Consider the following 13,242-nt stretch of genomic DNA (forward strand, 5'->3'; position numbering starts at 1 on the left):
AAAAGTACAATATTGGGGCAAAAGTTTTCGTGAATGCATTTCTCATTTTTTAACTGCTTGTGTGTGATTGGATTAATCAATTCATGTTTAATCAATTAAAAGCATTGAATTTCATTTTAGATTTCTTTGTTTTTTGTATTGGTTGTTTTTCCATGCACTGTTTCCCATAGTCGCAATGTTCAGTATTTGCCCTTTTGTTGTTTGTCTTTAGTAAAACTGGCAGCGTAAAAACAAAAAAGCAACAGAAGTCTAATATTGCTGCTCAGGATTCTATCAAATGGAATTCAAATACAATGAATAGCTATGTTTGTTTTGCTTTAGAATTCATCCCAAGTCACTTTGCACTTTGAATTCTATAGACAGAAATGTACTTTACAGACTCACATAAAGGCCATATTTTGTTTAGATCAAATTAACAGACCCCAGGTTCAAGGAAACTTCACTATTGATCACATTGTTCTGCAATTCAGAAATCAAATATGTATACAAAGGGGTTACAAATTCAGAACGTAAAGGTTCTGGCAATATTTTAACATTTTTAGTAATTCTGGAACATAATATAATTTGGCAGAACTGAGTAAAGCTATAAATGACATTCAGATTCTGAGATACGAATTTGTGAAAAGGCAACATAATTGGTGCTACTGCTTGTGCTATGAAATTTGTTTATTGCTTGTCTGCAAGACATACTTCTGGTTGTGTGACTTATTTTGTTTAAGAGTTATTTCTTCATCATCATTTGTTTTTCTTTGTAGAATTTATGTGCAAATGTTTGTGTGAAAGTTTTATTTTTTTTCTTCAGCTTGGAGCAAGTGCCTTGGGCTATCTCCTGTCTTGTTAGAGTGGCTGGCAGATAAAATCCTGAGGGAGTTTTTTGCCTGCAATGCACTGCAGCACACACCATGCCTCCATACCAAACTGTGGTGTACCAACATGGTGTACAAATGTGTTCCAATATTTACACGTCTCTGGATCTTGGATGGCATGATACCATTAAACAGTCCAACCTAACCTGACGGTGGATTTTGGACCATATTTGCAACAACCACAAATAATGTGTTATTGCACCACTATGCACCCCACCCAAAGGAATTGCCGTGTCAAGTGAATCAGCCAATGGTTCTAAAACATTTATGCTGTGTTGGTATAGAACACTTGATAGCCAATATGATTGCTCCCTCTATTATTGACATTTTATAAAAGGGGTGTAGGGGTGTGATAGGATAGAGGGTGCCTGTGGCAATGCGATTGCCCTGCACAGTGGTAAATTAGTGTTGGTGTGGTTTATATGTGGGAATGGGTTTATTTTGTGTCGTTTTGGGACTTGATTAGTTTGATTTTATTATTATTTACAGACGGGCGCTTGATTGAGACTTGCTGCCTGATATGCTTGGTTAAGGGAAGGGCAGCAAGTGATTGGCTGTGCTGGTCCTCAATCAGCACGTGGGCGGGTCTCGACCGAGTGTCCGTCAGTTTAAAAACATCCGCGGGAGAACGCAGGGCTGCTGCAAGGCCTGCCGTTTTCACGGCACCTTTTGAGTTATAGTTTGGGGTATTGTGTTTTATTTTGCACTTTTTGTACAGTTTGCTGTATCTGTCCTCTGTGCGTTACCATCGCTGGTAACGTCACATGACCACCTTTATTTTACTTTCATTTTCTGTTTTTGTTAATAAATCCTGCGCACCTGTGCCGCACACCACCTCTGTCTCTCCGTATGCTTGAACAGCAGCTACCCACACGCGTGACTCGAGGAAGACCCTATCACACTGCCATTTTAGAAGTGCAAAAACAGGCTCCAGGGTGTTAAAATATGGCCCAAAACCTGCAGGCCTTGGCTGATAACAAAATGCTATTTCTGTGTCTTGCAGGTATTCTCTGGTTCTTTGTTAGTTTCTCTTCCATGGCAATATTGCACTCGACTGCATTACACTCTGTTGCATAATATTTCCCTAAGGCGATTTCTTGCGATTCCTTGAGTGATCCAGCACAAGCAGTTAGCAAACAATCTATCCCATTAAAATTACTGAATGTACCAAGACTTTTATACAAAACTGTTTAGAATTCCAAAAAGGTACTGGAAGATATTTCAGGAGCACAGAAGAACAACAGTACTGTCTAATAGCTGTCACAAGTATTGTTTTAACTTAAATAGATGTACTTTTATGAATAACAAATTTTATTTAACCCATTGTAAAAGCGTAGTTTTACTTATACAGATATCCAGAGGCTATGGGTACTGTTTCATGCTGTTGTATTGAAAGCAAATGTGTTTACAGATTTAGACAAAAGCTCTGTGATGTTTTGACAACAGCAGCTTGAATAATACTGACAAAAACAAACAAACAAACAAACAAAAAAAAAAAAACATCAAAGACTACTATTAGGTACTAAGTGGAACTGCTTGGAAAATGATATTATAATTAATTTACAGTACTGGACACACTGCAGCTTGCATAGGCAATACACAAATGAAATGGCAGTCTAAAATAAAAACATATTATTCATTATATACAGTTTCTTAGCCCTTGATACAGTAATATTTTCTATTTATTTATTTATTTAAATTGTGTATTTATTCATCTATTTTAATGGAATACTACTTTCAATAACCAAAATCATGTTACACATGACATGGGAGGTGGAGTTGATACACCCCTTAGATGCGCATGATTTAGTCACACTCAAAACGAAAGTAAATAAATAGGTCATGTCCAGCGATGGTAACACACAGAGGACACAGTAAACTGTACAAAATGCAAACTAAAACACAGTACAAAAACTACAAATAAAAGGTGCCACACAGGGTGTGCGCTAGCATTAGTAAACAAGGTGTCCCATTCCAGGAACTGGTTACACTACGTAACCCTCGCTATACATTACATGGGATCACTATCCCCTAAACTAAACCACTTATGAGCTGGTATTCATACCACGACTCCTGCTCCTTCATACTGCCTTGGCTGGGCATTGTCTTCACAAGTAACGCCACACAGTTTCTGGGTTGAGTAGCTGTTGCTCCTGCAGAGCGGACACTCTGCTCCTGATATACAGTGCCTATAGAAAGTACGTAACCCTCGCTATACATTACCTTGGGATCATTATCCTCTAAACTAACCTACTTATGAGCCAGTATTCATACAACGACTCCTGCTCTTCATACGGCATTGGCTGGGCATTGTCTTCACAAGTAACGTGTTGGAGTTTCTGGGTTGAGTAGCTGTTGCTCCTGCAGAGCGGACACTCACCTGTGTTAAATTGTAGTGATGGATAAATTCACAGTTCCTGTAGATTCCCTCTGCTGGGTAGTCATGTCAAAGCCAAGACCAACCATGAGCACCAAGGCGCTTTCAAAAAAACTCTGGGACAAAGCTATTGAAAGGCACAGATCAGGGGATGGGTATAAAAAAAAAAATATGAAAGGCCTTCAATATCCCTTGATGCACGGTCAAGATGATATTAAGAAGTGAAAGGTGTATGACACCACCAAGACCCTGTCTAGATCATCTCTCTAAACTGGATGACCGAGTAAGAAGGAGACTGATCAGAGAGGCTACCAAGAGGCCAATGGCAACTTTATGGCCAAGACTGGTCAAAAGTCTGCATGTGACAACAATATCCCAAGCACTCCAAAAATCTGCCCTGTATGGTAGGGTGGCAAGAAGGAAGCCATTACTGAAGAAAGCCCACCTTGAATCCTGTTTGAAGTATGCAAAAAAACACTTAGGAAATTCTATAGCCATGTGGCGAAAAGTTTTGTGTTCTGATGAAACTAAAATGGAACTTTTTGGCTTAAATACAAAGCATTAAGTTTGGCACAAACCCAACACAGCGCATCACCCAAAGAACACCATCCCTACTGTGAAGTATGGTGGTGGCAGTATTATGTTATGGAGATGTTTCTTATCGGCAGGGACTGGGACACTTGTCAGGATAGAAGAGAAAATGAATAGAGCAAAGTACAGATAAGTCCTTGAGGAAAACCTGCTGCCCTCTGCAAGAAAGCTGAAACTGGGATGGAAGTTCACCTTTCAGCCTGACAACGACCCAAAGCACACAGCCAAAGCTACATTGGAGTAGCTAAGGAACAAAAAGGTAAATGTCCTTGAGTTGCATTATTCGAGGTCTGACAACACTGCATTTTTTTTTGTTATTTTGACCAGTTGTCATTTTCTGCAAATAAATGCTCTAAATGACAATATTTTTATTTGGAATTTGGGAGAAATGTTGTCAGTAGTTTATAGAATAAAACAAAAATGTTCATTTTACCCAAACACATACCTATAAATAGTAAAACCAGAGAAACTGATAATTTTGCAGTGGTCTCTTAATTTTTTCCAGAGATGTGTGTGTGTGTATATATATATATAAATATATATTATATATATATATATATATATATATATATATATATATATATATAATATATGTATATATATCACACACTTTTTTACACACACCCTGTGTATTTTAAAAGCATTGAGTACTGAGTAATGTATTAAACACAGTATGCAGCTCTCTTGGATTTAGTGCAGAATACTGGAGTGCAGAGCATTTTGAACCAAGGCAGGCTTATTATCTAATGGGCATTCGATTATTTATTAAGATAGCGCATCTCTCATAAATAAGACTTGGGTCTGTGAAAAGGACAGATTTATTTATTTAGGATTTTTCACTCATGAAAAGTAGAGGATGTCTTGTGTTTGAAGAAGATATCTTTATAAACTACAGGAACATTTATTTGACACTTGACATTTATATCAAAGCAAACAAGAATGTTTTCATCAGTTTGTGCGTTTGTGTGTTTACTCAGAAAATGCCAGATAGACTACGAAGTGGGGTAATAACAATAAAGTTACTGTTTGAGGACATTGTACTTTTTAATGCCAGTAAGGTGTCATTCTTGGCCCAAACCAGTGGGGAATTCCATTGATATAGGGTCCCTAGTAGCTCATCTATTAAAGACATTGCTTGAGTCATGTGATTGGGAGAGATCTTGTGCAAATCCAGCAATTGCCAAGATACACAGGTGGAGCAAAATGCATTGCCAGGCTTGTAAAATATCCAGGTGGAGCAAAATGCATTAACAGGCTTGTGAAATATCCAGGTGGAGCAAAATGCATTGCTAGGCTTGTAAAATGTCCAGGTAGAGTGAAATGCATTACCAGGCTTGTAAGATTGTAATAACCCCTACTGGTCTATTGGCCATTAGTGCATTATGGAATTAGACTTGTGAAGGCATTTAAGTCAATTAAATTCAAAGCTCAAAGTCAGGGGTTTTAAAAATAAATAGGCAAATGTATAAAGTACCAAAGGAATACAGAAGGAACTGCCTAGGGACCAATTTTGAAAGAAAAAAAAAACACAATTTATATTAAAGGATTCTTTTAGAAACAGAGTTGACCATATAGAGATTTTTGACTAATAGAAATAACCTAAAAACTGATAAAAGAGACTTTTTTAATAATAAAGTGAAATAACACACAATCTCTACTAGGTTTTATAGATTTCATACATACAAGAATGGCCAAAAGTTTTGCATCACCCTAGAATGTTAGGATTAAGACATTAAAAAAAAAAAAAAAAAAACAAAAAAAAACATGAACATAATTTAGATATTTTATTTAATATCACGTCATCAAAGAAACTAGAAAATCATATCACAAAAGTCTACTGGAAGCCATAATAGTAGTACTTAGTACATGTTAGATTTTGAAATGTGACATTTTTGAATTTGTATTAGTTTTATGGAAAACTACAAAGTGGTATGTAATTCAATATATTAACGTAACATTATTCAGCAGGTTTCATTCAACTTTATGAAGAAAACTATAATACAATTGTATAGGGTGATACAAAACTTTTGGCCATAGCTGTATATTTGGAAAATCCCTTGCTACAGTTTACAGAAAAAAAAAAAAAAAACATTATATTTTGTGAAAAAAATCATTGTATAATGTAGCAAATATTTGTTGTATAATTGAGCTCTCACATGATTGATTTGTTTCTTATATCCTTGACATGCAATCTCCAATACTCTGTAAAAAAAAAAGCTGAATTTTATGACAAGTGGACTCTCTCTGCCATTCATAAATGCCTTTTTTTTAAATCCAGTATCTTAAAAAATAATGTCCAAAGCACTTTTCTGAACAGCTATAACTAGCAGAAGCATGGGGTCTACTTGAAGAGAACCATTTTCCTTGCTAGGCCTCTGGATTGTTTTCACTTTAATTAACGTTGTCTCCACATGCACTCAATTTACCCTCTAGTTATCGCTTCATTGTATGACAAATAGAATCTCTCTTCCATTCACTTTCAGTGGGATTACCTTTCAATAAAAAACTATACTGGAGCTGCTGCTGAATAAATGATTCAGAAAGAAGACATCCACTTAGTAGTAAAAATAACAGTTTATTGGTTGAGAAAGATATGCCGGATGGCAAATGAACAATTGGCAAACAGCTATGTCCTACATGAACATGATAACAGACAGATACATAATACAATCACATTACAATTTGGCCCATGGCACTCGATAGCTGCCCCTATGCTGGCTGAGCTGAGATGAATGCAATACAATGATTAAGAATGGCTCGGCCAGCGGGCAGGACAAGGAGCACTTGGGGCCACCTTCCCCCTAGACAAGGCACACTGCAGGGTGGAGGCAGGGAGGAGGAGAACGAAACAAAGAAACGTCAGGGGTTTGTGGGCAGAGAGACCTATTTAACTGGTCAAACTGGTAATGTATGAGATTGATGGGTGGAGTCACTTTTCGGAAAGAAAAAATTCAGAAACAACAAGTTTCCAATTTCCAGTTAGAGTGCAGTTGCACAACTAGCTTGTTTTAAATACAGGGCAGACAAAGCTGTTGTCATGTAACTAGAAGGAAACTGCTTGGAGGGTGTCTTTGTTGCTCAACCTGCACTCTCAGATTTTCTCCATATAGAAGATGTCTCCTTGTACAATGAATGTACTCTCTAGTTAAATATAATATATTATTCAATTATAAAACTCACTGCCATCATGGTCAAGGTAATGACCGCTTGTTGATAGGCAAATATTTTACTAAAGTGCCTTATCTATATAATTACCTTTTATTTTAAGATGAATGAATACCTCATGAAGTTACTGATAAATAATATCAAAAGTAAATTGGGATTCTGGGAGAAAATCTCTGCTTGAAGGAATGTCCCAGTATTTTATGTTTTCACAGGCCATCCAACTAGTGAACTCACTGTTAGAATCGAAGGTATAGTCCACCAAATGTTTAACATTGAATAATCATGGGAACGTCATGGTACAGCAAAATTACTATGCAAATTCACCCTGTTGTGCTTTTGTAGGGATACAGAATGGTTACTAATCAGAGAGCTCTTAATGATGGTAGATATTTTTTCATTAATTAAAGAGTCCATTCAATTTTCTAGCTTCTTACAGGAAAGGGAATGGGGATGTAAACTGTATTGCCCATGTAAAACCTACAATGTTTTCTTTATAATTGAGTGAGTTTTCTTTTGAATTTAACATTGTTGTTATACACAATTATTAAAAAAAAACAAAAAAACACAGATAACACTGATTTACAACTACCTTTATTACACCTCAACTGATTGTTTTTATTGACGTTTATAAATCAACGTGTGTAGCAATATTAACACAGTTGTAAATGAGATCCAACCAATGAGGTCATGGTGGAATGTGTATATAGGGTTTTTTAATTGGATTTTAATTGGAACACTAATTGGCCAAAGTAATTTTGTAAAAAGGTGTTAAAGGGACACTTAGTACCATTTTTTTTTTGGAACACTTAATTTCCAGTTTAAAGGGGTGCTTTTTAATATTTGTCTATCTGTCTGTCTATCTGTGCATCTGTGCCGCCTTAGCATATCTTCTAGTGCCATTTCACTGTCTTCTGGGTCAAAGCTTGTTACTGTCAGCTGCTTGGTTCTCACAAAAAAATCCTTTGAAGGGGTGAAGACCAAACAAGTCATGCTCTCATAAGAGATGTCTTAACCCAGCGTAATACCATTTATCAGATTTTAAAATAAACTACATTTTTACTATGACATGTTTCTTTCAAACTTGTACATTTGATACCTATATAACAAAAAGGAGTGCACAGCAGAATATATTTATACAATTATTTCACTTAGGCATTAACTCTTTATTTTCTGTAAATCCCAAATAAAATAATTGAGTTGTTTTGATCCATTGAAAACTGTTTTATTTAGACATTAAAAGGTCTGTTTCTGTTTGGATCAAATGAATAGACATATTAGTGCTTATTATCGAAGTCTTAACTTTGCACCCGGAGTAGTTTTTTTACATAGACAATTATTACGTAAATGGTGTGTTAATAAATTGCAAATTATCGCTCATGAAAGGGCATCACGACCCTGAGGGCTAATCCATTAGCATAATAAATTAATAAGACAGATAATTACAGCTGTTTTCCTTTTTCCTTTTTTTTTTTTTGCTATTGCTCATTATACTGTTTCACATGGTTGTGTTATTTATCATTTTCTTCCTTTTTCTTTCTTTTTTTTTTTTTTTACAAAATACAAGATTGCTGCTACCAAGTATAGGTAACTGAAGTAAGATCCATCTCTTCTGAACAAATGTTGAAACCTAGTTAATGGAGGCCTTTATTCCACCACAATCATGTTGCTGACAGACGCTGACGCATGTTTCAAAGTTTGCCCAGAGCACTCTTTTAGTTTTTAGTTGCCAGTTGTTGTCCTCTCTGTTTCTGAGAAATAATCACAGAAAACAAACAACAACGATGTACTGTGTAATATGTATTTCAGATCTTTAAATTATTTTAAATGTCTTTTGTAAGCATATTGAAGTCAAGACCCACGGAAGAAAATGTATCTAATCTTTTTTAAGTGACTTCATCTGACACACAAACCAAACTGATCAAAATGGTGGCGGATCTAAGTAACACAGTACCTTAAATCATTTGTATTACCATGAACACAGTGATCTAAACCTTGAACACACATTTTAATGATCTCAGTGGCAGTATTTAGATCCACCGCTAACGGTAAAAAATGGACCCCCCTGCATGTAATGTCTTAATATTGATTAAATGTACTTTGTACCCACTTGAAGACCCCAGAGAAGCACCCTACTCAGCTCATTCCAGACAGTTGTCATGCTGATGAACTAGGGAGGCCGCCCTGTGGTTGATCACTGGAACCATCATTGCAGCTGTTGTGTGTGTTGATTCACCATGGAGGCAAAATTGAATGATCCCTGGAGCCAGCATTACACTTCAGCCATCAACACCAGGCAGAAGGATATCTACCTCATCAGATGGAAGGAAACACAGATGGATCACATTAGTTTACAGTAAAAGAAGCTATGTCTTAGATGGTGCTTGTCTTGGAGAATCCAATATAAGCATGAAGTTTTAACACCTACTCTCATGTAATGGAAATCATAGTTGGCTGGTTCAGCACCCTGGAGAGCACCATTGAGGATCTTGCTTGCTCAGTTTCAGCACCACTCACTAGTGAATATTCCAGTGGAACTGCACCCAAGTCTACGGACTTTGGTCTGTGTCATATCCTGCCTGCTCATGCACTGCAGCGAAATTTCCTAGCTGCAAGGATCTCTCCATTAAACAGACAGAACCCCCCCCTGAGCTAGTCCCATGCTGTCACAGTACAGTTAAATAAACGTAGGGTCCTGCACACTTCATTATTTCTTGCTCTGTTTGCTCATTTAAAATGTATGGTAGGTTTTGCTTGAATAAAACTGAAAGCATGGCATGATAAATACATTAATACATAAATAAGTGCCATGGAGGAACATGTATGGCTGTGGCATTCACACCCCAGCCCACGTATGGTGTATGTTCCCTCTTTCTATTTTGTTTGCTTAATAAAAACAAGATGAAGAAAAGTACATCGAAAACGAGTTAATTACAAAGTTATAGTGTCCACAGTGCTGCATATATTACATTCCTTTATTTTAATAGTATTTCATACATTGCAAGGTTGTTTTTTTCTTTGTAATACAGAAAATATGTATTGTTTTAAGTCAAATGGTATAATACATAGCTGCATTAAAATTGTAGCTCTTAGCGTTACAAAAAAATAGATACTTAATTTTTTTTTTTTAATAATTATTATTTTTAATGGTCTGCAACAATGGAGAAAATCAATACCACAGGAAAATATTTGTTTATGTGTTTATTGCTCTTTAACAATACATTGCAGCCTCTCTTGAGGTATGGGGTAGTTTTGCAAAGTATTAAAATGTCAAAATACACAGGATTAGAATAAAGCATTACAAAAAAAAAAAAAATGTTAAAAATGTAAATAGTTCATTAAAGGTAAAGGTGCTGTAAAACTAATGAACTAATATTCCACGGCGCGTGCCTCATACGTTATGTGTATTTCTTGAAATAATAATAATAATAATAATAATAATAATAATAATAATAATAATAAACTATTTCGACTATTCCTTTAAGAGGCAGGGTATGAAGGAGCGTGACGTCACGGCAGTGTGGTCATTGACTGACATTTCGATGTAACTTGCTCACAGCATAGAGAGGCGTGTGTCAGGAGATCCTAGTAGTAAGGTAAAGTCATCGAAAAGAGGTTACCCTTGCACTGCAACACACAGAAAAAAAAAAAAAAAAAAAGAATAATACGGAACAAAGGCAAAACAATGTCTGTCGCGGGACTGAAGAAACAATTCCACAAAGCTACTCAGGTGTTATTATATATATATCTATATATATTATATATATAATATATATATATATATATATATATATATATATATATATATATATATATATATATATATATATATCGGCGTATTGTTTATTTGTGTTGAGGTATGCAAAATATGCAGTAGGAGCCGTGCTAATGGATTAATGACATGACTACAGTACTAGATCTGATTCACTTTGATCTATCACCTTGACATGATATACACGTCACATACAATCTGTACCGTTACGTATTATTTCATGGTCACGAAAAACGGGTACTTATCTGGTGGGATAATTAGTTTCTCTGTTATTATTTTTCTTTTTCTTTGTAGCAATATGCGTTATTATTATTATTATTATTATTATTATTATTATTATTATTATTATTTATATTATTATTATTCCTACTTATAACTTATTTTGTTGCATTTTTTCATTTCTTCATCTTGAGTTCTGTTACAATTTTACGATGGTGTAAAGGCAATGTAATGTAACAGAATGTAAGAATGGTTGGCTTCTGGGATGTGACTGCCACTGCCGTGCTTTCCAAGCGAAAGGAAAACCAGTAATTTTATTTTCCATGTTTCTTTACAGTATAGTACGATACTACACCGATACAATATTACCAATATTAATAGCACTGAAAATAACACATTCATTATACATGTAAGTTGTTCGTCATGCATGGTAGCCTATTTAGCAAAACGTCAGAATGTAAAATGTCTATTTCCGGTCTCGAGGACACAGATGAGTAGTTTCTCATTGGTTCTTGTCGTTAACATCGTCTTAGAAAAAAGAGACAAGAACGTCTAGTGTACCCTTCGGATGACATTCCATAGCAGAAGTACAGTAAAAACCTATGAAATATGTACCATTATTCTAAGTAAAAAAATAAACGCAAAGGGGCTGGTTATTTATAAACATTAAATTAATAAATGCCAAATGCTTAATGACTCACTTTAGCATTATACTGTATAACGGTAGACGCTTGCTAGGGTTAGCCGTAGAAACACGCGTCACCCACAGAACTGGGGTCTGCACCAGCAAGGCTCATTAACGCATCACTGACCGACAGGCTGTTAATTTCAACACCGTTTCACAAGCTATTGTAAAGTGCTTGAATAAATTTGATGTTAATTTTGATGTCAGTGCATGTATCTGTATATTTGCTGTTTAAAATTTAAAAATTTAAAAAAAAAAAAAAAAAATCTGTACACGTAATTTATAACATATTTCCGTGCACATTCCGCTAAAAATGATACTTTACCTGTGACACTGCCGTGAATTTTAAAGAAAATTTAGATTTTCACAGGGCCTTAGCCATAAACTAAGTTATACATGAAGTGGTTGTTTATGTTATTTTGACCAAAGGTACTTGGAGTGTGTCGCACTACAGGAAGTGACTGAAAACTGGGACTTATTAAAAGATTAAGAAAAATGTCGGAATACCGGGACCTTGAAGGAAAACCTGGACTGTCAGGGCTAAACGGTGACATGTTGTCAGCCTGGTGTATTGTCTGGTGTAGGCAATACACATTTAATAAGAATATTGGTATGTTCCTTCTGTCTGATTGGCCAACCCATCCTCTTACACTCACTGGTTAGCAACAACATGTTACACAGTTTTCTCGTTTGCTCAGGTGCCTCCCTCAGTCAGCATGAGAGATCCACCATGATATTGTTTTGATCTTACTAAGTGTTTAAGTGACGTTTCAACAGGAATAGGAAGGTATAAAATTGTGACAATGTGACCTTTCAACTGTGCCAGCCCCACTTACTCTGTCAATATAAATGTAGAAAAGTCAAGTTTTCACATGACTGAATTGGAATGAGACTAGAGCCCCCTTCACACTGGCGCGCCTAACCAGGTCACGACCCAGGTTCTGGGGTCACAATCCCACGTAGTGTGAAATCGCGTACCCGGGTCAACCCTAGATCGATCCAACGCAGGATGTGGGTCGACACACTTAGACCCAGTCAAGCGAGACAAAATGCATAATGGGTGTCTGTAAGCGGACAAAGTAACAAAGGTTTCACTTCCTAAAGGAACTTGCGAGACATTTTTTTTTTTCCTGTTAAGCCATATTTCCGTTGATTGAGACACACCCTGAGCCAGATTGCTGCAGGGATGGCATGGAACAATGAAGAAACATTTACTCTATTCAGCATTTTGGCTGATGATTCAATCCAGAGAAACCTGGAAAGAAGGGTCCTTAACAAGAATGCCATCTTGAAAGCCTGAACAGATGAAAGGGTGGTCATGTGACCGTTGCTGCTTCTGGGGCATTGTGTTCTTGCTTCTGTCACCCAGGTCAATCTTGCTTCTTCAAAAAGCAGTATGAAATCGCATAGCTGACCCGCATGACACCAGGTCACGACCCGTGTAGAGCAAGCCAGTGTGATAGGGGCTTAGGATGTGACTGGGATGCTCAGCCCAAGCATGTAGGATTCTTGAGTCTTAAAGAAAGGCAAAGACAGATTTGGACTAAAATGATAATAAATCAATATATTT

General features: G+C 36.3%; 1 protein-coding gene across 2 annotated transcripts in view; it reads left to right on the forward strand.

The window, feature by feature from the left end:
- Positions 1 to 10,550: 10,550 nt before the first annotated feature.
- Positions 10,551 to 13,242, forward strand: part of LOC121295061 (endophilin-A1-like) — a 51,510-nt gene continuing 48,818 nt past the window's right edge. For both annotated transcript variants that reach the window (XM_041219362.1, XM_041219371.1), the window contains exon 1: positions 10,551 to 10,726. In XM_041219362.1, the coding sequence (XP_041075296.1) occupies positions 10,682 to 10,726 (45 nt within the window). In that variant the 5' untranslated portion in view covers positions 10,551 to 10,681. The remainder of the gene's footprint in view (positions 10,727 to 13,242) is intronic.

This window comes from Polyodon spathula, chromosome 2 (genome assembly GCF_017654505.1).
Source record: "Polyodon spathula isolate WHYD16114869_AA chromosome 2, ASM1765450v1, whole genome shotgun sequence".
In the NCBI taxonomy this organism is placed as follows: Eukaryota; Metazoa; Chordata; class Actinopteri; order Acipenseriformes; family Polyodontidae; genus Polyodon; species Polyodon spathula.